Below are 23,900 nucleotides of genomic sequence, written 5' to 3'. Positions count from 1 at the left end.
CAATTGGTGCGAAACTTGCTGCCTCTCTAATAATTTAACTTCACACCACGCTTCCATTTATAAACGTCTTCTGAAGCAATACATAATTCCAGTATGAAAAACACCCGTTGGTTGAATTCATATTAGAAGACGGAAATTTTACAACCGTCGTCTCAATAATGAGAAATAATTCACACCACGGAAAACAGTGTAGCGTCGTATGAGAGGTGTCGTCTGATTCATTTTCTGTAGTAGTGAGCCCTTTATATAGGGATTTACAGAGTACATACAATGTAATAGAATCTGAATATAACTAGGAAATCTAGAACCTTCTCATATTACGTACAACTCTAGAACTAAACCCTAGTTTGAATAGGCACACTAGAATTCAACATCCTTCAACACTCCCCCTTGTGCCGCTCAAACTTGGTGATGACGCTTTGATTGTTGCCTCACTAAAAACCTTGCCAGGTAACAAAACCCAGTGGGACAAAAATAACCCTGGTCGAAGGACAAAAAGAGCACAACACGTCCTTCACTCTTCGAGATCGAACATGTAGACATCATCCTCCTCCTGATGTCGACATCTCCCCCTGATTGCTACAATCATGGGAGTTCAGATAACTTTCTTAATCTGATACTCTTTACATGTTTCTCGAATGTGGATTTAGGTAACGACTTAGTAAATAAATCTGCTACATTATCCTCTGATCAGATTTGATTTACTTCAATCTTTAGAAGTGATTGTTGTTGCTGATTGTAAAAGAACTTAGTCGATATATACTTGGTGTTGTCGCCCTTGATGAAACCTAATTTCATTTGCTCAATACAAGTGATACGCTTAAAGTGAGTGCAAATTTAAACCCTGCATCAGATTGTAGTAAGAGTAAGTAGGGTATCGTTCGAAGCTGGGGATTGGGGTATACTTCCTGCCAACAACGTTAAACAAATTAATATTATTCACAAAGTATAAAAGAAAAATAAAACAAAATATATTTACAGAATTACAAGATAGGGGGAATTTATAAAAGTTTGTATTCTAATCTAACTGTATAATACATGTGATCGATCAAACCATGAATCAAGATAGAAGTAAATGAATGGAGAAGATGTAAGATGTAGTTATCAACCATTAACACAAAAACAGAATATCAAATTATAAATCACGAATCTACATATGATGAAGATAGAAATCAATCAAGAACAGAGATGAACACATACAAAGTCCTTATTACTTCCCTTAATTAAATTAACTAGATGAATGCACCATAGTTAACCCTATTAAACATGCAATGCTAGTCATAGAACGCTACTCACTAACAAAACATATTTAACGCATAAAGATCAATGAAAGTTTGATTGATTTAAGCAAAGACAACAAGTTAGAACACTAATCTTATCATGCAAAGTTCATTGTTGATTTACCTAAGGAACTATAGGTTTTCCACTTAAGCAATTAAGACCTAGAACGCTAGCAAATCTTAATTTGGATTCAATTACATGCAAACCATTGTTTAGAACCAACTAACATAAACACATAAAAGGTGGGATTGAAGCACAAAAGTAACAACCAATCATCATCACATATAGATATCGCAATTAACAATCTGAAAATCCTAAAACGTTTTTATGCTTCCCATGGTAAAGACATAACCCGTTTGGGAGCGACCTTTGTGAGGGTCAGAGAGATACCCTGCATCAGCAAAACCCATCAAGACATCATTGTCATTTTGATGGAGAGGAGGAGGAGTAGGACGCCGGCCACTTTGGGCAGTGGCGTCGAAAGCTACATCACATAAATTGGCGTTTTGCCTTATGGGGTCCGATCCCAAACTTCTGTCATTTCTTTTCTCTCTGTAGGGATAAAATAAGCTCATATCAATCGTACCTTTTAAGTATCGAAAGATTGTCTTTACACCAATCCAATGGCGGCGTGTTGGCGCGGAACTATGTCGTGCTAACAAGTTCACTGCGAATGAGATGTCTGGTCTTGTGCATTGAGTTAAGTACAATAATGCGCATATTGCACTTAGGTAGGGCACTTCTGCCTCTAACAACTCTTCGTCCTCATCCTTTGGACCAAACGGATCTTTTCCGGACTCAAGACTTCGACCAATCATGGGAGTACTCACAGGCTTTGCTTTGTCTTCATTAAAGCGCCTTAGTAATTTTTGAGTGTACGCTGACTAATGGATCATAATCCCATCACTACGGTGCTCGATTTCTAATCCGGGACAAAACCGTGTCTTCCCAAGATCTTTCATCTCAAACTCAGATTTCAAGTACTTAGCAGTTTCTCTTAACTCATCTAGAGTTCCAATTAGGTTCATGTCATCGACATAAACTGCTACAATTGCAAATCCGGAACTTGTCCTTTTAATAAACACGCATGGGCATATTTCATTATTTACATATCCCTTCCTAATCAAGTAATCACTTAGACGGTTATACCACATCCGTCCGATTGTTTCAATCCATATAGTGAGCGTTTCAATCTTATAGAAAACGCGCTCCGTGGTTTAGAGCCACTTGATTTGGGTTATTGAAGTCCATCTGGAACCTTCATATATATCTCTGAATCTAGATCCCCATAGAGATATGTTGTAACCACATCCATAAGCTGCATGTCAAGTTTTTCAGAAACTACCAAACTGACAAGGTAGCGGAACGTTATAACGTCCATTGCGGGAGAATATGTCTCCTCGTAATCGATTTCAGGGCGTTGTGAGAAACCTTGCGCCACAAGGCGGGCTTTGTATCTAACCACCTCATTTTTCTCATTACACTTTCTAACAAAGACTCATTTATGGCCAACAGGCTTTATACTTGGGGGTGTCAGCGTTATAGGCCCAAATACCTGTCTCTTTGTTAGTGAATCCAATTCAGCCTGGATTGCATCTTTCCATTTAGGCCAATCCGCTCTTCTTTGACATTCTTCAACAGAGCGAGATTCGATATCATCATGTTCTATGATGCCTTGAGCAATAGAATATGCGAACGCATCATCAAGGATAATAGAGTTTCTCTTCAACGTCTCATGTACACTAGTGTAATTCATGGAGATCTCTCTATTCTCTGGAATTGGTTCTGACATTGGAGCATCCCCTGATGATGTCTCTTGGACATAACCATAATCCGGAATATCTTCATGAGATGGATTATCTATATCGATGATTAATGGATCTTTTTGTGCCAAACTCGCTTTCTTTCTTGGGCGAGAATCCATCGAACCTTTGGGCCTCCCTCGTTTTCTTGCAGGGAGGCTGGCCTTAGCCACAGTGCCATCTCCACTAGGGACGGCGGCGTCATGCCTATCTCCCCTAGGTATGGCGTCATATCCTCCACTTTTGGGGATATCAATCCTTGCAGGCACGTTTGCAGCAGGTATGTGTGATCTAGTCACTTTAGCAATATCAGAAAACGTATCAGGCATCAAAATAGGGAGATTAGTGTGCATAACCAATGTTCTAGCAACCATTTGAAGTCTTTTAATGCATGACAGCTTTTGCGAGACCATTTTGGGTATGAACATGAGGAACTGGATGTTCAACTTCAATCCCAATGGACATGCAATAATCATAAAAGGTTTTTGATGTCAACTTTCCAGCATTGTCAAGACATATTGACTTAATAGGATGATCTAGGTGGTGAGCCCGTAGCTTAATAATTTGTGCTAGGAGTTTAGCAAAAGCAGTGCTCCTTGTGGACAAGAGCATGACATGTGACCAGCGTGTCGATGCATCAACCAACAACATAAAATATCTAAATGGTCCGCAAGGTGGTTGAATAGGTTCACAAATATCACCTTGGATTCTTTGCAAGAATGGAATATTTTCTTTAGTGCCCTTTGCATAGGATGGTCTCGATCCAAATTTTGCTAAAGAGTAGGCTTTGTAGAACGAAAGATGGGCTTTAGAATCAACCAATGAGGATTTTGGTTGAGCCACAAAGTCAAAATTAACTTGAGAAGTAGAAAGAGGAGTCAAATTATCATAAGTGGCGTCAAAGCCACCTTTTTGCTGTAGGAGGATCACGGCACCGGCGTTGGCCGGCCGGCGGGGCACGACGGCGGCCTCCCGAGGCGCGGCAGTGCTGCTTGTCTCTCCGTGAATTAACTTTTGATTCTTACTTCTCTTCGTTCTGAAGAAAGGATGTCTGTGTGAAGTCTTTAATATACGGATCATCATGTCACCACCTAGGTGTCCCAAACGGTCATGCCAAAGCCTATATGTGTTAGAATCCCAAAGATCATCTCTTATAACATTGTTGGATTCAATTACTCGAATAGTGGTTACATATAACCCACTATAACGACACATAAGTTTCTCTAATACTCGTTTTTGTCCGTAGTCATTAGAGGTGATGTAAAGGAACTCTTGTCCATTCTCACAATGTGTTTCCACATGAAAACCATTGGCTTTTATATCTTTAAAGCTCAAAAAGGTTCTTCCAGCCCTAGGAGCATATAGAGCTTCGGTGACATTAATAATTGTGTCATTTGGCAACAGAAATTGAGCTGGTCCTCGACCATGAATCAATTTTGATGACCCAGCTATCATAGTCACTGAAGATCGAGTAGGCATCATCTCAAGGACTAATTTCCTATGTCGAAGTATAGTGTGCGTAGTAGCACTATCCGCGAGGCATTCTGGCTCTCTGGGAAACATACTTAAAAATAAAAAAGTTCGAAATTAAAATTGTGTCCAAGACATTCAATAAAATAAATCGAGACTTTATTAATAATAGCCAATGATTACATCAAAGTTTCTTGACAAAAATCTAATCCAAAATAATAAAATCAAACTTAGACAAATAGTAATTACTCCATCCTTTCGGTAACTCCAATTTGGTTGTGATCAGGTAAGATAAGTCAAGATTTTGGTGGAGCTATGCTCTCTTGTAAAACTGTTCTCTCAGTTCAAACCTTTCCTAGACATCACAATTAATTGGATGGGTCTAGTCGAGAAAGAGTTAAAGCTTGTCATTTATTGATTAAGGAATAATTGCCATTACATAATTCTTGGAAAATTAAAACACTATCTAATCAAAATATGCGGCATCCATGTGCTTGTCTTCGCCAGATTTGAAGTCTGCTATTGTGAGATTGACGTCATTGTCATCTCCATCATCTCCTTTAGTGGCGAGATAGGCTTCTTGCTCCCTCAAGTCCCTATACGCCTTGTATTGTGCAGCTAACTTGTTGCTTGCATTGCATTGTTTGAACCACTGCTCACTTGATCCACACTTATGACAAACGTCATTGTGGTTGCCTCCCTTCAATTGAGGTGCACCCTGTGCATGTTGTTGGCGTCCCCTAAGGGGATTGGCACCACCACCACGGCCTATGGCGGCTCCACCACAACTGGCTGCGCCACGCCCTCCTCTCCCATGTTGGCCCGAGTTGCCATATGTTCCCGCTCCAATTTAGTGGTTACCTTCCTTTTTAGGACTATCATATGGACCCACACATCCATTTTGTCCCTTATCTTTAGGGTTCCGCTCCTTGCTCCCTCCTTTGGGTGCATTATAATTCACCTCGTGAACGCTCTTAGTTCCAACGAGCCTCGAATTATAATTTTTCACGAGAATGTTATCATGTTTCTTAGCTATAGACATAACATTGATTAGCTGATGAAACCTCGTGATTCGTCCAGCATTGCACTCATTTTTATATTGCTTTGAAACCAAAAGCCCTGAGACGGGGAAGGTGGAGAGAGTTTTCTAAATTAGCTCTTCATCTGTGATAGTTGTTCCACAGAATGCCAACATAGATTTGATGCACAGAGCTTCTGAATTATATTCAGAGACGGACTTGAAGTCAGCGAAGCATAGATTATTCCACTTCACCTTCAAGTCAGGGAGGAGGGAATCTTGGACATTGCCAAAGCGCTCTTCTAACGCCACCCATAGTTTTCTTGGATCCTTGATCGACATGTACTCCCATTGGAGTGAATCATCCATGTGTTGTCGCATCAAGATGAGAGTTGTAGCCTTCCTTGTTGGCTTTGACTATAGTATGACATTCGGATTCGGTGCATGAATTATGGGCAAGATTCCTTTTGCAGTGAAATGGTTCTCAACATCGGTCACCCAACTATGGTAACTTGTGCCTAAAGAGTCAAGCTTGGGAAAGTCGAGCTTTTCTTGATCATTCGACATCCTGAAAAGAAAAGGAGAATAGATTAGTTTCGGAGTTAAAAACTTCCACGACAACTAATATAAGATTTCCGAGCCTCAATACTACCAAGAAATCGATTTCTAAGAATATTTGGATTAGACCGAAATAATGATGTTTATATGGTCAATTTCAATGCTTACAGAAGCTCTCAATCCGAAATTAACGAACGCTCTTAGTTCGTATATGGCGTGAACTCCCCACAATTCCGCTCTAAAGAATTGAAAACCCATGTTACAAGAAAGGTGGGATGAAGAAGAAGGGAGGTTGCAAGTCCCCGAGAAAAAAGAAAGAAATTTAAAGTACAGAAAGCAGGAACTTTAATTGTAAAGACTTACTTGTTTGTTTTGAAGCTTGAAACACGTGCGTGTTGATGCAGGCGTGTTGAAGCGAGGCTAATCGGGAGCTTGAAGCGAGGTTAGCAGAGGAAACCAGGCGAGACTAACGTGCAGGAGGCGAGGCGAGGCTAACTGAGTGGATGTGAGGCGAGGCTAACCGACAAACCACCACCATAAATCTGTCCCGTCGAACTCGCAATGCCGGAGAGACCCCCACCATAAAAGGGGGTGGAATAAACTAAAATGACTAGACCGAGTGGGTGCCCACGTAGCAAGCCATACCAACCTCAACTTTTGTCGGTCGAATCTAGGCTTAAAGCCAGATCCCGTCGAGCCCACACCAAGTATCAGTAAGAAACTCGCCGGGCCTTGTCGCCCGGCTTCGTCGATCCGCTTGATAGTCCGACACCCTTGCACTCTCCGCCTATCGACCAAACTCAGAGATATATTCAGCCCCATACGATCCATGGCATACCACCGCCACGATCTGGCCTCTAAGCATGAGTCGATCGCCAACCATCCATCCTGCCCACTTGCGCCGCCGCCTGAGAGGAACGAAAAGTCATACACGACCAAGAAGAACGAATCGGAGACCAAAACTAGAGCTCCGAGACCCCACAATCCTGTCCGGCAACACCCGCCACTCGTCGATGAGGCCGGGACCTATGATCGATGCTGGGGCGCCGCTGGACTGGCAGCAACCGCTTCTGTGCTTTTTCCAAAACCTAGTTTCTTTCCTCTATTCTCGGAGCAGATCGTCAAAACCACCACTCTTTATTGCTCTATGAAGATGTTAAGTGTAGATCTTACCGAATTGTATTAGAATCAATTTATCATATCAAATTTAATAAAATGAGAGTTTTTTCTCAAATTCTCTAGTGGACTCCAAATTTATCTTTTTAAGGTTTTTGCTTGTAAACTCAAGTTATGGTAGAGTTTTTCTGGTATTCCTTGCTGATTAAAAGTCAGAAAACACGTTAGTGGACGAAGTCAAACTAGGATGAAAACAAATCAAGGAATTCCTGATACTTTGAAGGATAAGATTGCTGGAAATTTAATCTATGGACTAAATACTGTTTAGTCCTTGAGTTTTTGACCGTAAAACACTTCAGTCCTTGGCCTTCTAATTTCACACGTTTAGTCCCTGTACTTCAAAATTTCAGACCAATAGGTCCTTGACGTCTAAAAGTTGCGGCGAAATGTCTATTATGGCCTCAGAGAAAGGAACAAATTTTTTTTTTTAAAAGAACTGAGGGCATAATAGACATTTCGCCGCAACTTTTAGACGGCAAGGACCTATTGGTTTGAAATTTTGAAGTACAGAGACTGAACGTGTGAAATTAGAAGGTCAGGGACTGAAGTGTTTTATAGTCAAAATCTCAAGGACTAAACAGTATTTAATCATTAATCTATTTTGTCTTAATGCTCTAACTTATAATATAAGTGTTCTCCAAGTCTTTGTATGATTGTGTTATAAGTCTTCGCGGAATCATCGAAACCAAAAAGTCAAATACTAATTAACATGACTTCCAGTGGTCAAATAAACGTATAGTCCACTCTTCTTCTAGCTCTCTAAGAGCAACTCCAACAGTTTCCCCATATTTTAATTTTGGATTCAATATTGTTACTCCTCAAACTTTTCCCTGAAAAACAGTTTAGTCCCTCGCCTTTCAAATTAAACTGGATAGTCCTTATTCTTTCTAATTCTCACACAACAGGTCCAAAACAGGTCTAAAATGACTATTCTACCCCCAAGATCCTTTTTTTATTTTTTTCTCTCTTTTTTTATTTATTTTTTCTGCTTTTCTCTCTGTCTCTCTGTCTCTCTCTCTCTCTTCTCCTTCGTTCTTCGTTCTTCTCTGCTATTTTTTTCCCCTTCTTACTCTACTCCATATTCCAATTTAATTTAATCTAGAGCCAATCCTCCCCACAAAATTCCTCCACCTCTCCAAATTCACACTCCCAAATTCACCTCCAGCCCCCTCCCCCTTTCTTTTCTCTTCTCCTCGGACCGGACCCAAATTCCGGCGAAATCACCGCAGCCGGACCCCAGTTGGACTCGTCGCCGGCCATCGAAGCTTCCTCTCTTCCTCCTCCTCCATCTCTGGTAAGGATTTTAGGTGATTAGGCTTGGATTGAAGCAAATCGAAGAGGAGAGAAAAGCCGAAAATTTTCGATTTCTTGGTTGGGTTTTTGGTTTCCGGTGATTTTTCAGCTGGAAACCTTGGTGAATCTTGTTGTTGGAATAACACTGATCTTGTGGGTATGCTTATTGTAGCTTGAATCGACCGGTAGAGGAGAAATTCGAAGGTGAACAGTAGCTCGCCGGAAATTCTTTTACTTGGGCTGTTTTCCGGCCTTTTTGTTTGGAATTGGACATTCTTGCAGGTATGAAAGTTGTTGGGCTCGTGGAAGAGCAGAGAAGAACGAAGAAAGAAGCTAAATTAGTTGGGCTCGTGAAAAAAAAAATAGCAGAGAAGAACGAAGAAAGAAGGAGAAAAGAGAGAGAGAGAGAGAAAAGCAGAAAAAATAAATAAAAAGAGAGAAAAATTAGAAAAAGAGAGAAAAAAAATTAAAAAAAGGATTTTGGGGGTAGAATAGTCATTTTAGACCTGTTTTGGACATGTTGTGTGAGAATTAGAAAGAATAAGGATCATCCAGTTTAATTTGAAAGGCGAGGGACTAAACTGTTTTTCAGGGAAAAGTTTGAGGAGTAACAAGTATTTAATCCTTTAATTTTTCTCTACTTTAGGGAAAAATTAACCTCTTTTGCTCCAACACATTCCCTATAACTATCCCTATTTTAGGGAAAGTGAGGAAAGATAAAACCAAATTCCCTATATTTACAGCAATCTCTAAAATTTTAAGAAAGAATATGGAGATTTTAGAGATTGCTGTAAAATAGGGAATCTGTTGGAGTTGGAGAAGAAAAAAAGGCTAAAGTTTTGACTTTTGCTTCCCTATAATACAGAAAGGGTAAAGCTATGGTATGTTAACATTTCTCATACATCAACTATTTTTACCACTTTAAGGACTCATGTTACCACTTTGAGGACTAATATTACTATTTTGAGGACTCATATGGTAAACTAAGAAAATTTACCACTTTTAAGGACTCATGTTATCACTTTGAGAACTAATATTACTATTTTGAGTACTCATGTGGTAACTAAGAATATTTACCACTTTAAGGACTCATGTTACCACTTTGAGGATTAATATTACTATTTTGAGGACTCATTTTACCACTTTTAAGGCAATTGTATGCATGTCATACGTTAACACATTGTAGAATTTTCCATACAGAAATTATAGGGAAACGGTTGTAGTTGCTCTAATACTCCTCATGCCATCTTCTTTAAATAGACACAGTCTATGTCTTGTGTAATCTAAATCTAAATTTTGCAACTCTTTGTATATCTGCAAGTTTGTTGAATACTATTTATACTGGTTATCTATCTCCTGATTAATGTCGAGAAATTACACTGCCGTTGCCGTGGCCGTTGCCGCTGCTACCGTTGCTGCTTTCGTTGCCGTTGCGTTGGAGAGTTACCATGGAGTAGCATTAGGTGTGCTGTCTTTTTCTCTTTCTGCCTTCTAATATATAGTTACTTGTTAATTAATCGTACGTTATTTAAAAGGTATAGAAGAGCTAATGGGTTTTCATTGTTTTGTTACATTTTGCAGTAGTTGTCTGTGTGATTGCTATCATAGTTGTAGTATGGAGGAAACGACGTAATCAGAAAGGTAGCAGCTCTGATGATCCGACACTCACAATGGACAATTTTCTAAATGATATGGAAAGAGAGAAGCCCATCAGGTTTACTTCTCTACAACTTCGGATTGCAACTGATAACTTCACCAACTTGTTGGGTTGAGGAGGGTTTGGTTCAGTTTATAAAGGTGTATCTAGTAATGGAACACTTGTGGCAGTGAAGGTTCTAAGTGGTACCTCGGACAAGAGAATTGATGAGCAATTCATGGCGGAAGTTAGTACACTTGGCAGGATTCATCATGTCAACTTGGTTCGTCTCCATGGTTTCTGCTTTGAGAGACACCTCAGAGCGCTTGTTTATGAGTATATGTCAAATGGTTCGCTTGACAAGTTTCTTTTCCATGGAAACAAGATTTTAAGATTCGAAAAGCTTCATGAAATTGTAGTTGGGACAGCTAGAGGGATTGCTTACTGGAAAATTCTACAATGTGTTAACGTATGACATGCATACAATTGCCTTAAAAGTGGTAAAATGAGTCCTCAAAATAGTAATATTAGTCCTCAAAGTAGTAACATGAGTCTTTAAAGTGGTAAATTTTCGTAGTTACCACATGAGTCAAAATAGTAATATTAGTCCTCAAAGTGGTAACATGAGTCTTTAAAGTGGTAAATTTTCTTAGTTTACCATATATATGAGTCCTGAAAATAATAATATTAGTCCTCAAAGTGATAACGACATGAGTCCTTAGAGGGGTAAAAATAGTTGATGTATGAGAAATGTTAACATAGCATAGCTTTACCCTTGCTTACTTGCACGAAGAATGCCAGCAGCGAATAGTCCACTACGATATAAAACCTGGAAATATTCTTTTAGATGTGAATTTCTTCCCTAAAGTTGCTGATTTCGGTTTGGCCAAGCTGTGCAACAGGGACAATACTCATATATCAATGACAGGTGGGAGGGGAACTCCTGGTTATGCTGCACCAGAACTTTGGCTGGGGCTTCCTATAACCCACAAATGTGATGTGTACAACTTTGGAATGCTGTTATTCGAGATTATAGGTAGAAGAAGGAACCTTGACCTTAATCTTCCAGAGAGCCAAGACTGGTTTCCAAGGTGAGGATGGAAGAAGTTTGAAGCTGGTGAACTAGGACAACTAATGGTAGTATGTGGTATAGAGGAAAAAGATAGAGAGGCAGTAGAGAGAATGTTAAAGGTAGCTATCTGGTGTGTTCAGTGTAGGTCCGAGTTGAGGCCTTTAATGAGTGTTGCGGTGAAGATGTTGGAAGGAGAAATTGATATTCCTAGACCTTCAATTAATCCATTCCAGCACTTGATGCCAGACATTCCTATCATGGCAGCATATAGCACTAGTGCCTCCGACACGGATTCCTCTCAAACAATAACTGGATATAACAGTGTTTGTAAGACTCCCATCATGAAAAAGTATGAGATTGAAATAGCGTCTACTTAAGTAGGTTGAAGCAAGTCCTGACTGATTCTCTTTTATTTTCTTGAAAAATGTCACGTCTCTCAATTATGTATATTATAGGCAAATAGACATGTGGTTTTGATTGTACAACTCCTCAAACTGTGCTGATCAGCAGTCATGACTCATGACCTGTTCCCTTATTATATAGAACAATGAGCGTATGTATGCATCTCCTCTCGCATTCCATAAACTGCTCTTATATAAGTTCCATTACATTTTTGAAATGGCACTCTGCTAAAGGATATTGGAATTTCTTGAAAGTGTCACAATGTGAACTATCTGATTCAGTATAGAATGATTACTGCATTGCATTTTTTTATGAAATTGTGCAATTGTTCAAGGAAAATGTGCTGTTAATTTGTTGGCTTGTCGTATAACACAGGTACTTGATTCCTTTCGTTCTTAGTAAAAACTTGATTCTTGCTATATATATAGTCCTCTGCGATTAAATTTATGAGGCAACACCTTTGAATTTATATTGTAAGGCTGCAAAATCATGTAGTTATTACATTCACAAAATTCAGAATTAACTCCATGACATTACTTCGCATTACAGGATCAACTATTATGTCATTTGCGGTAAAACCCATAGCAATATTGTAAGCTGGTCTAAGTGGAGTTGACAACTTTCTTCCATGAATCCTTAAACATGACACATACACTTCTTTTTAAAAATATTATCCCTATTGAAGGAAAATCGATTTAGTGTGCCTTATCAAGCTAGGAGTAGTAATAGGAGAGAAGATTCTAGAAATCCTAATCCTACTCAGATTAGTATTCCTTGTAACATTAGAATATATACTTTGTAATCCCTATATATAGGGCTCATATTCTCAATAATATGATGACAATTCTCTCTACAATCTCTCTCAAATTCTCTTTTACTTAAACACGTTATCAGCACGAGCTTTAGCCACAAAGCAAAAACCAAAAACCCGAAAAACCTTTTTCACCAAAATCTGCCGCAGCACCTAGCCCTTGCTAGCCAAGCCTTGCAGCCCTCTCAACCCTGCCTCCTCCTGCATCTCCGCTGCCCCTGCAGCCCCCTCGGACCACCGCACACCACAGCTGCTCCTGCAGTCCTTCCGGTCATCCGACAGCCACCAAAACCGGACTTGCAGCTGCCATATTTTCGGCCCAGTTTTCTGCAAATTTCAGCAGCGAATACAACCCCCTGCTGCCCTCATCACCGAGCCCTCCATCAATCAACAATAGTTCAAGCTTCCATAAGTTCAAGAATTCAAGAATCAAGATTTCAAGCTTCAATTAACCAAGTAAGTATTTATAATTAAAGTTCCCGCTTTCCGTACTTTAATTTTTCCTTCTTTTCTTCGGGGACTTGCAACCTCCCTTCTTCTTCATCCTACCTTTCTTATAACGTGGGTTCGATTCTTGAGAAAGCGGAATCGTGGGGATTCAGGCAATTAACGAACTAAGAGCGTTCATAAGACTTCGGACTAAGAGCGTCCGTAAGCATCGATTTATGACCATATAAACATCATTGTTTCGGTCTAATCCAATTATTCTTGGAAATCGATTTCTTGGAAGCATAGCTCGGAAATCTTATTATTTAGTTGTCGTGGAAGCATTGACTCCGAAACTAACTTTTTCATGTTTCATCTCTCAGGATGTCAAACACGAACAAACTCGATTTTGTTCCATTGGATTATGCAGGCAAAGGATATTTATACTGGGCCATTGACATTGCGACCCATCTTACTGCCCAAGATTTATTGCATACAATCCAAGAGCTTTGTCATATTGAAACAGCTCCAGACCCTCAAACTGAGAAAGATAATTCCAAGGCACTTGCCTTCATGAAACGTCACATGGATAGTGACCTCCAGTTTGAGTTCATAAATGAGGATAGCGCTATAAAGCTTTGGCAAGCGCTTCGCTAACGATATGGCAATGTTCGTGACTCCATCCTTCCGAATACAGAAGCAGAATGGAAAGATCTTCGCTTCTCTGAATTTGACACTGTCATGCAATTTTATTCGGAAGCTCTCAGCATCAGAGCAATGATGAGTCTCTGTGGAAAAACAATCACAGAAGACCAATTGATTGAGAAAACCCTCAATACCTTCCCCGTCCATGCTATGAGGTCCTCTAATTTATTTCAGACTCATGTAAATGCTAGACGGATCACAAGTTTTCAACAGCTTATTGAAGCTATAGCCACTGCTGAAAGACATGGCAATGAACTTGTGAAAAGAGAATTTGATAGGCTTCAAGATAGCCATCAAGAGCATCGTCCTATGGCTAGAGAAAGTCGCCATCGACGTCATGATCCATATGATCGAAATGCTCAAGAAGGTAATCGCTCAAGGAGACAATCACGTGATCGTAGGAGGCGTGATTTTGAGGGACGTAGGGTTGGAAAGCATGGAGCCAACGTTGGCCATGGTCATCACTTTCCAACGCCACCAGTCCTAGGGACTATGCATATTGCTCCAATGCGCCTCAATCAAGGGAGAATCCTCTTTATGGTGTCTATTTCTGATATGGAACGTCTGATCAATGGACCTGAATTTGCAATGTACCTACGAAGGTAGTCGCATCATGGTGATCAAGACATCGAGTTCACAAAGACTTTAAATCTGGCGATGAAGACAAAATGCCGCAGATTTTTATTTTTAGATTAGTCTTTATTATTTCCAAGAATTATGTAATGGCAATATGCCATAGTCAATAAATGACATTTTGTATTAATTCTATGTTATGTGGCGCATCTAATTAAATATGATGTCTAGGAAAGTAATTGAGATTAGTGGTACTTAAGAGAGCTTCGCTCCACCAACATCTCTCTCTACTTCCCTGGTCCTATTTGATTGGAGTTACCAAACGGATAGAGTGACTACGATTTGCCTAACTTTGATTTTATGTTGGATTAGATTTTGGTCACGAAACTTTGATGTAATCATTGACTATTATTAATAAGGGTTAAATACTTGTTACTCCTCAAACTTTTGCCTGAAAAACAGTTTAGTCCCTCGCCTTTCAAATTAAACAGGATAGTCCTTATTCTCTCTAATTCTCACACAACAGGTCCAAAACATGTCTAAAATGACTATTCTACCCCCAAGATCATTTTTTTTATTTTTCTCTCTCTCTTTTTTTTAAATTTCTCTCTCTTTATTTATTTATTTTTCTGCTTTTCTCTCTCTCCCTCTCCACAGATCGATATTGTCCTCCTCAGTCCTGACTAGACCCTCGCCGGAGTGCAACGACACGCCGTTGAAGACTCCGCCATCGCCCAAAACGACATCAGCTGGGAACTCTCTGTCAAGAGTGGAAGCTCCAAATGTAAGAATCCAAGGAGCGATGTTGGTGGCGGTAAACGCGCCGGGCCCAGAGTTTCCTGCAGAGGCCGAGACCAAAACGCCGTGCTGGGCCGCATCGAAAGCTCCGATTGTGATGGAGTCGCGATCGTATGACGGAGCTCCGCCGCTGGCTCCGACGGAGAGCGAGATTATGTGGACTCCGTCGGCAATTGCTTGGTCCATGGTGGCGAGAAAATCCGAATCAGAAAACCAAAAGTCAAGCAGATTTTATAGGCGGCGATTCTGGCTTTGCTGGCCATACCTCTGGCTTCGCCGTAGGCGTATTCGTAGAAGCTGGCGTTAGAAACCCTAGACCCGACAAAGGGAAATTATAGAGAGTATTGAGGACTGAGGAGGACAATATCGATCTGTGGAGAGGGAGAGAGAGAAAAGCAAAAAAATAAATAAATAAAGAGAGAGAAATTAAAAAAAGAGAGAGAGAAAAATAAAAAAAATGATCTTGGGGGTAGAATAGTCATTTTAGACATGTTTTGGACCTGTTGTGTGAGAATTAGAGAGAATAAGGACTATCCAATTTAATTTGAAAGGCGAGGGACTAAACTGTTTTTCAGGCAAAAGTTTGAGGAGTAACAAGTATTTAACCCTATTAATAATGTATCGATTTATTTTATCTCATGTCGTAGACACATTTTTCGAACTTTATTACTTCAAAGATATAAGAGCCAATGGTTTTCATGTGGAAACGCATTGTGAGAATGGACAAGAGTTCCTTTGCATCACCTCTAATGACTACGGACATAAACGAGTATTAGAGAAACTTATGTGTTGCTCTAGTGGATTGTATGCAACCACTATTCGAGTCATTGAATCTAATCATGTTATGAGAGATTATTTATGGGATTCTGACACATATAGGCTTTGGCATGACCGTTTGGGACACCTAGGTCGTGATATGATGATCCGTATATTAAAGACTTCACACGGACATCCATTTTTCAGAACGAAAGGAAGTAAAACTCGAAATTTGGATCAAGGAGGAGCACACTACAAGAGAAAACGAAAAATGTGATGAATAGAATTCCTCACAAAAAGTCTAAATTCCTCGCTTAAAGTGATGAGCAAGGAAATCAAGTCGTCGCAAACTTTCCTCGCCTAAACCCCCTCACGGATTACTATATGCGATGACTTTTGGTTTCCTCACAAATGAACAATTGCGAGGAATGTATATTCCTCACAAATTAAGAATTGCGAAGAACGCATATTCCTCACAAATTGAGAATTGCGAGGAACACATATTCCTCTCGTATTAATATTTGTGAGGCTCTTGTATCCTCATAGTTAAGAATATGTTGTTCATTTCACAATTCTAATATATGCTGTTATTTTACTTGCTGGAAGCCTTGAAGATAAACAACAAATAAAAGGCATAATTAAAGAATTATCAATAACACTTTGGACTTATTAAATAAAGAATAATTATTACAACTGCAAGAACAAAAGATCTTGGAAGATGTTTAGTTCCTTAATTACATATACAAAAGATACTCTCTAAGTAGAGGTCCATGAAAATCAAGGCATCAATTTAAATCCTCCATACCAAGACACCTGGGAAGTCATCCATGCCTTCAACATTATCAATCCTGGTGCAAAGCATGCCATTGTTTTTGCTAGTAAAATACACCCCTGTAATTTGTTAAATATCATCCACTAAAAAGATTTTAATTTTGCTCGACTATTATTGGAAGCTTGTCGCTCAAAGTCACTTGTATGACTGAAGATGAGTATCCAATGATATGCCTCTTCAACGAGCTTTGCCCTGAAATCTTTCATCCTCTTCTTCATTTTCTCCTACAGCAAAATGAAAAGAGATGACTACATAGCCGACAAACAAATCCAGAAAATTTATATCATAAGTTCAGTAATAATCTGACATTGATCAACCCACAACAAAAGTTATACCACCACCAAAAACCTATCAAAAAGTAGTACTTTATGGATGATATTAGCTTGAACAATAAATCCTAATATCCTATTCAGCATAAATGAAAGCAGCACAATCAAAGACCATAACTAGGGAAAAGCAGGATAACAATACTAGTCCAGTTGGTACTAGTTCAAAAATACAGGTGGTGTCAGCTTTATTATAATAGGGTCTCTGTACCTGCTAGCTCAAAAATACTGCTGACATAGAAATAGACCCTGTTGGTCCCCCCGAATTGTTAACAGACCATCAACCCAACTCCTATCTGATTTTAAATAAAAAATAGAGCAATGATTGAGCTGAAAAGGCAGGGGATGATGAAAGTTGACTTTAAAGTTTCTGTAGAGAGCAGCTATTACAATGACTGAGCGCGAGTATCTCCTTTGAAACAAATCGAGCATTTTGGCTTTCGGGAGATGGTCAAGTGTTGCTATATAATCCTGCAGAGGTACATAGTAGATGGAATTTATTCACATTATGATGTTGCAAGTTCTACAACGTATCTTCAATGTGGATATTAGGAAGATGAATAAGAACCTGGATTTCCGCTGCTTCATGTGATACATCAACATCTTCACCACGAAGTTTCTGTAGTGCAACTTCAAACTCTTTGTGTTTTCCTGTCTTTGCCTGCATTCATGATGAGGTGAGGCTATAATCTATGTCACTTTATTGGACTTTACCATAAACTAAATAGAATAATAGAAATGAAAGTAGTCTCTTACCAACCATCTTGGAGACTCAGGAATGAAAAAGAGGCCGAAAATGATCACAGCACACGGAATAAGTCCTGCAATCACCACACAAATGAGCCCTCTGCTAATAGTGTTAGACAGCATACAGTATTCTAATTACAAGCACAAGTCGAAGAAATTCACCTATTAATGCTAGAGCCCTCCAACTCACTACTATCCCAATTATGTATGAAACGGACACTCCAGCACAGATCATTAACTGTAAAACAAACAAGAGTCGCCATCACTTGTTTGCTCTTGCTTGCTGAAAAATCAAAGCCAACTTACGAAAAAAAAGGTACTAGTAGCTTCAAGGATTACATTCTTATTACATGTTTACCTGATTTGCAGCAGTTAGCCTTTCTCGAAGATTTTTTGGAGCAATTTCAGCTATGAAAACATGTACCTTATGTTGCAACAAACTTCGTTAATAACATATATAGAAGTAGCATATATTGTTAACTTATCTTAGGAGTGTTGTGTTCTGTACTTCTATGATCCATCATATTGTGGTCTCACAAAATGCTCAAACAACAATAGAGGGAAGGAGACACTCACCACGTAAGAAAAGGCTCCCATTCCATAACCATTTGCCAGCCTCCCACTGTCAAGAGGCCAAATACTCTTCAATAGCAAAAAATGTAGAATAACTCAATAAGGTCACAAGCATAAAGCACAGATGATTTCAAGAGTAGCATAATACAAACCTCAGCAAAGTATATAGCTAGCCAACCTGCAACAAAAAAAGCACTGGACAGTCTCATGGCCTGCATACAAGTTATACAGTCCAGATATTGTTAGACTGAGAAAAGCATTGGACTAGTTTAGTCATGGATGTTCTGAAATAGGTGGTGTTCCCTGTATATTCGACATATTTACCCCTTTTCGACCAATGAAATCAGCGATGGGACCAATCGTGATAGCACCAATCATTGCACCAAATGTCAAAAGGGAGCCAGACATTGAATACTGCATACAAATATAGAGGGAGAGAGAAGAAGCTTCAGTATGCGATCAAAATTCAAACTTGAAATTGCAATTCAGTAAATTTAAAAGAAAAGAATCAAATCAAATTGATATACAAGTCCAAATTGACCAAATAACATATACAAATGGATTAAATTGAACGAATGTTGGCATCAAATTCAAAAAAAAAAAATCAAATTGAAAACCCTCGATCACTGACCGAACAGAGCTGCAAGGAGCGAAGGCAAGGCAGAGGCGAAGGAGGAGGCCGATTTGATAATCGAGAGGTTGGAGAGCGACCTGATTTTGGCGGAGGTGTAGAGCTGGTTTGAGATTTTGGCCGGCCAAGCAATTGTCGGACGGCGACCGCCTCGGAGGTGGTTTTACCGGCCAATCTCAAGGACGCGGACAATCTCGGCAGTGCTTCCTCCGTCGCGAGAAACGGGAAGCACGTGGGCGATGCGAGTGGTGAAGTTCTTGAGTTCCTCGACGACGCCGTTGAAGGCGGTTCCGCCGGAGAAGACGAGGAGGGAAGGCTGGGCGGCTGGGATTGGGTTGCGAGTGGAGGAGAAGGAGCAGCGGCAATGGTTAGGGTTTTGGAGCGGGAGGAGATTTTCAGAGAGAGAGGGAGAGAGTGAGCAGAGTTTTTTTTTACAACTAGAGTGAGTAGAGTTTGACCGGCCTTCTATCTCTTTTTCATTCGAGAGGGAAGTTTAATATTTGGCTGAAAAATTTGGCGCTTTTAGCTCACGGCATACAAGGAATTATAACCAAGGAATTAGAAACTTCCTCGCAAACTATGAGAATTTGTGAGGAATTTTTCCTCGCAGATTTTTAACTAAGCGACGACCATGTATTCCTCACAAATTGTAATTTTTGGCGAGGAATTATCGATCCTCGCAAATACTTTCCTCGCTAATTACTTGATTTCTTGTAGTGGCACCTGCGCCTCACGGTGCCTTCCCCCTTCAAGTCCGGCCACCACAGGCCGGCGCCGCCATCCCCCTGCGGCCCAAGGGTGGCTTGGATGCCACCTCTACTCCCCTGACTCCAATTTCTACTTCTAAAGTCAATTGTGACTTCGTGGCTCAACCAAAATCCTCATTGGTTATTTCTAAAGCCCATTATTCGTTCTGCAAAGCCTGCTCTTTAGCAAAATTAGGATCGAGACCATCCTATGCAAAGGACACTAAAGAAATTATACCATTCTTGTAAAGAATCCAAGGTGATATTTGTGGACCTATTCAACCACCATGCGGACCATTTAGATATTTTATGGTGTTGGTTGATGCATCAACACGCTGGTCACATGTCATGCTATTGTCCACAAGGAACGCTGCATTTGCTAAACTCCTAGCACAAATAATTAAGTTACGGGCTCACCACCCTGATCATCCTATTAAGTCTATAAGATTAGACAATGATGGGGAGTTTACATCAAAAACTTTTGATGATTATTGCATGTCCATTGGGATAGAAGTTGAACATCCAGTTCCTCATGTTCACACCCAAAATGGTCTCGCAGAAGCCGCCATTAAACGACTACAAATGGTCGCTAGGGCATTGGTAAGGCGCACCAATCTTCCTAATTCTGCTTGGGGCTATGCAATATTGCATGCAGCTGTGCTTATTCGTCTGAGGCCCACTGCCACTCAACCCTTTTCTGCGTCCCAGATGGTAACTGGGTATGAGCCTAATGTCTCACACTTACGCATATTTGAGTGTGCAATTTATGTGCCAATTGTGCCGCCACAGCACACCAAAATGGGTCCTCAACGACGATTAGGCATTTATGTTGGATATGATTCTCCAACGATTATCCGCTACATAGAACCCTTGACAGGCAATCTCTTTACCGCTAGATTTGCGGATTGTCACTTCGATGAGACAGTCTTCCCGTCGTTAGGGGGAGATAAGAACATCAATGTTCAACAGGAACGACAGGAATTGTCGTGGTCTGTCCCACTCTGTCTCATCTTGATCCCCGAACCGCACAGTCCGAAATTGAAGTGCGGAGAATTCTCGATCTTCAGAACGTAGCAGAATCGATGCCTGATGCGTTTTCTGATATCACTAAAGTGACGAGATCACACATACCTGCTGCAAACGTGCCTGCAAGGATTGATGTCCCTAAAATTAGAGGACATGACGCCATCTCAAGGGCAATTGAGCATGGCGCCAACGTCCCCTCTCACAGTGATGGTGACGTTGTGGCTAGGCCCATGGCTCTTGCCAGGAAGCGCGGGAGGCCCATAGGTTCGATGGATTCTCGCCCAAGAAAGAAAGCGAGTTTGGCACAGAATAATCCATTAATCATCGATGTAAATAATCCATCTCATGAGAATATTCCGGATTATGGTTATGTCCAAGAGACATTATTGGGGGACGCTCCAATGTCAGAACCAATTCCAGAGAATAGAGAGATCTCCATGAATTACACTAGTGTACATGAGATGATGGATAGAAATTCTATGGCGATTGATGAGGCATTTGCATATCATATTGCTAAAGGAATTATAGAATATGATGATATCGAACCTCGCTCTGTTGAATAATGTCAACGAAGAGCATATTGGCCTAAATGGAAAGATGCGATCCAGGTTGAATTGAAGTCACTAACAAAGAGATAGGTATTTGGGCCTGTAACGCAGACACCCCCAAATGTAAAGCCTGTTGGCCATAAATGGGTCTTTGTTAGAAAGCATAATGAGAAAAATGAGGTGGTAAGATATAAATCCCGCCTTGTGGCGCAAGGTTTCTCACAACGCCCTGGAATCGACTACGAGGAGACATATTCTCCCATAATGGACGTTATAACGTTCCGCTACCTTGTCAGTTTGGTAGTTTCCCAAAAACTTGACATGCAGCTTATGGATGTGGTTACTGCATATCTCTATGGGGATCTAGATTTAGAGATATATATGAAGGTTCCAGATGGACTTCAATTACCCAAATCAAGTGGCTCTAAACCACGGAGCGCGTTTTCAATAAGATTAAAACGCTCACTATATGGATTAAAACAATCCGGACGGATGTGGTATAACCGTCTAAGTGACTACTTGATTGGGAAGGGATATATTAACAATGAAATATGCCCATGCGTATTCATTAAGAGAACAAGTTCCGGATTTGCAATCGTAGCAGTTTATGTCGATGACATGAACCTAATTGGAACTCTAGATGAGTTGAAGGAAACTGCTAAATACTTGAAATCCGAATTTGAGATGAAAGATCTTGGGAAAACACGGTTTTGTCTCGGTTTAGAACTCGAGCACCGTAGTGATGGAATTTTGATCCATAAGTCTGCATATACTCAGAAAATTCTAAGGCGCTTTCATGAAGATAAAGCAAAGCCTGTGAGTACTCCCATGATTGGTCGTAGTCTTGAGCCAGGAAAATATCCGTTTCGTCCAAAGGATGAGGACGAAGAATCATTACAGGCCGAAGTGCCCTATTTAAGTGCAATAGGCGCATTATTGTACTTAGCTCAATGCACAAGACCAGACATCTCATTCGCAGTGAACTTGTTAGCTCGACATAGCTCTGCGCCAACACGCCGCCATTGGATTGGTGTAAAGACAATCTTTCGATACCTAAGAGGTACGATTGATATGGGCCTATTTTATCCCTACAGAGAGAAAAGGAATGACAGAAGTTTGGGACCGGACCCCAAGAGGCAAATTGCCACCTTCCATAACATGACCGCCGGCCATGTTGACGCCGCCGCCCATGGTGGCCGGCCTCACCCTACTCCCCTCCATCAAAATGACAATGATGTTTTGATGGGTTTTGCTGATGCAGGGTACCTCTCTGACCCTCAGTCGCCCCCAAACAAGTTATGACTTTACCATGGGAAGCACTGCGATATCTTGGAGGTCTACGAAACAGACCCTTGTTGCTACTTCCTCGAATCATGCAGAGATTATTGCTCTACATGAAGCTGTTCGTGAATGTATATGGCTAAGGTCTGTAATTAGACATATTCAAGGAAGTTGTGGTTTGAAGTCTACCACAGATGAACCTACATGCATTTATGAGGATAATGCAACTTGTATTGAAGAAATGAAGTTAGGTTTCATCAAGGGCGACAACACCAAGCATATATCGCCTAAGTTCTTTTATAATCAGCAACAACAATCACTTCTAAATATTGAAGTGAATCAAATCCGATCAGAGGATAATGTAGCGGACTTATTCACTAAGTCGTTACCTAAATCCACATTCGAGAAACATGTGAAGAGCATCGGATTGAGAAAGTTATCCGAACTTCCACGATTGTAGCAATCAGGGGGAGATATCGACATCAGGGGGAGTTATGATGTCTACATGTTCGATCTCGAAAAGTGAAGGACGTGTTGTGCTCTTTTTGTCCTTCGACCAGGGTTATTTTTGTCCCACAAGGTTTTTGTTACCTGGCAAGGTTTTTAACGAGTCAACGGATGAAGCGTCACCACCAAGTTTGAGTGGCACAAGGGGGAGTGTTGAAGGAAAATCGATTTAGTGTGCCTTATCAAACTAGGAGTAGTAATAGGAGAGAAGGTTCTAGAATTCCTAATCCTACTCGGATTACTATTCCTTGTAACATTAGAATATGTACTTTGTAATCCCTATATATAGGGCTCCTATTCTCAATAATATGATGACAATTCTCTCTACAATCTCTCTCAAATTCTCTTTTACTTAAACAATCCCCAATTTTCATATATATATTATGTATGTAGTGTTAGACAACAATCAGGCTTCCTTGAAATGGTGGTACAACTCAAAGAGTGGGTGCTTCTATGCATCTATAATGTAAGACTGAAATTTATTGAATTTCGGCGTCGTAGACACCATAATTATGAGAAGGTACGTATACTATCCTTGGTTATACACTTATACGATATACAACTCGACCGGCATCATAAAAACTTTAATCCCCACAAAGATATTGATGTACTATCACAGACAAATTAAGTTCGAAATACATAACAACTTCTTTCTCAACTAAATCTACAAGATGTCTTGAAGCTGTTGTCACCTTCAATTCTGGAGCAATATGGATTGCAAATTTGCAGCAAGTCTGTATGCATCTGGGTTACAACGTACGATCAACATTAACATCATATATATACGTACTTTAAGTTTGTCGATCGTAACCATCAACAACAAAATATATATTTGGCTTAAGAGTGAGAAGCAGGGAGCTTGTAGTGTTGGTGATTTCTTTACCAAGGGAGTATAATCTTGATGTT

The 23,900-nt window shown here is 40.2% G+C and overlaps 1 protein-coding gene and 1 pseudogene across 7 annotated transcripts; one reads left to right on the top strand and one right to left on the bottom strand.

The window, feature by feature from the left end:
• The first annotated feature begins 10,263 nt into the window (after nt 1–10,263).
• Nucleotides 10,264–11,683, top strand: LOC133708541 (G-type lectin S-receptor-like serine/threonine-protein kinase At5g24080; annotated as a pseudogene).
• A 4,729-nt stretch (nt 11,684–16,412) lies between these two features.
• Nucleotides 16,413–19,356, bottom strand: LOC133710443 (sugar transporter ERD6-like 7). 7 transcript variants are annotated; one of them, XR_009846675.1, is made up of 11 exons: nt 18,887–19,356; nt 18,580–18,669; nt 18,408–18,467; nt 18,259–18,324; nt 18,041–18,106; nt 17,845–17,920; nt 17,692–17,756; nt 17,504–17,596; nt 17,326–17,406; nt 17,147–17,231; nt 16,695–16,833 (listed from the first exon to the last, which is right to left on the bottom strand). XR_009846675.1 is itself a non-coding variant. In XM_062136512.1 (10 exons), the coding sequence occupies exons 2-10, from the start codon at nt 18,661–18,663 to the stop codon at nt 16,693–16,695; spliced, it is 732 nt and encodes a 243-aa protein (XP_061992496.1). In that variant the 5' UTR covers nt 18,664–18,669; nt 18,887–19,356; the 3' UTR covers nt 16,413–16,692. The 7 variants fall into 7 exon arrangements, 4 of the variants coding, with proteins under 4 accessions (XP_061992496.1, XP_061992494.1, XP_061992495.1 ...); XM_062136512.1 differs by lacking the exon at nt 17,147–17,231 and having other exon boundaries at nt 16,413–16,833; XM_062136510.1 differs by having other exon boundaries at nt 17,147–17,406.
• Between the last annotated feature and the right edge of the window lie 4,544 nt (nt 19,357–23,900).

Source organism: Rosa rugosa, chromosome 5 (genome assembly GCF_958449725.1).
Source record: "Rosa rugosa chromosome 5, drRosRugo1.1, whole genome shotgun sequence".
Lineage (NCBI taxonomy): Eukaryota > Viridiplantae > Streptophyta > Magnoliopsida > Rosales > Rosaceae > Rosa > Rosa rugosa.
This window is presented reverse-complemented; position numbering and strand designations above follow the sequence as displayed.

Coding starts and splice junctions, on each gene's coding strand:
- LOC133710443 (XM_062136510.1), bottom strand. CDS start 18,663: ATGTCTGGCTCCCTTTTGACATTTGGTGCAATGATTGGTGCTATCACG. Junction 18,468..18,579: donor ATTTCATTGGTCGAAAAGGG/GTAAATATGTCG, acceptor ACTTGTATGCAG/GCCATGAGACTGTCCAGTGC. Junction 18,107..18,258: donor TGGGAGCCTTTTCTTACGTG/GTGAGTGTCTCC, acceptor TTGCAACATAAG/GTACATGTTTTCATAGCTGA.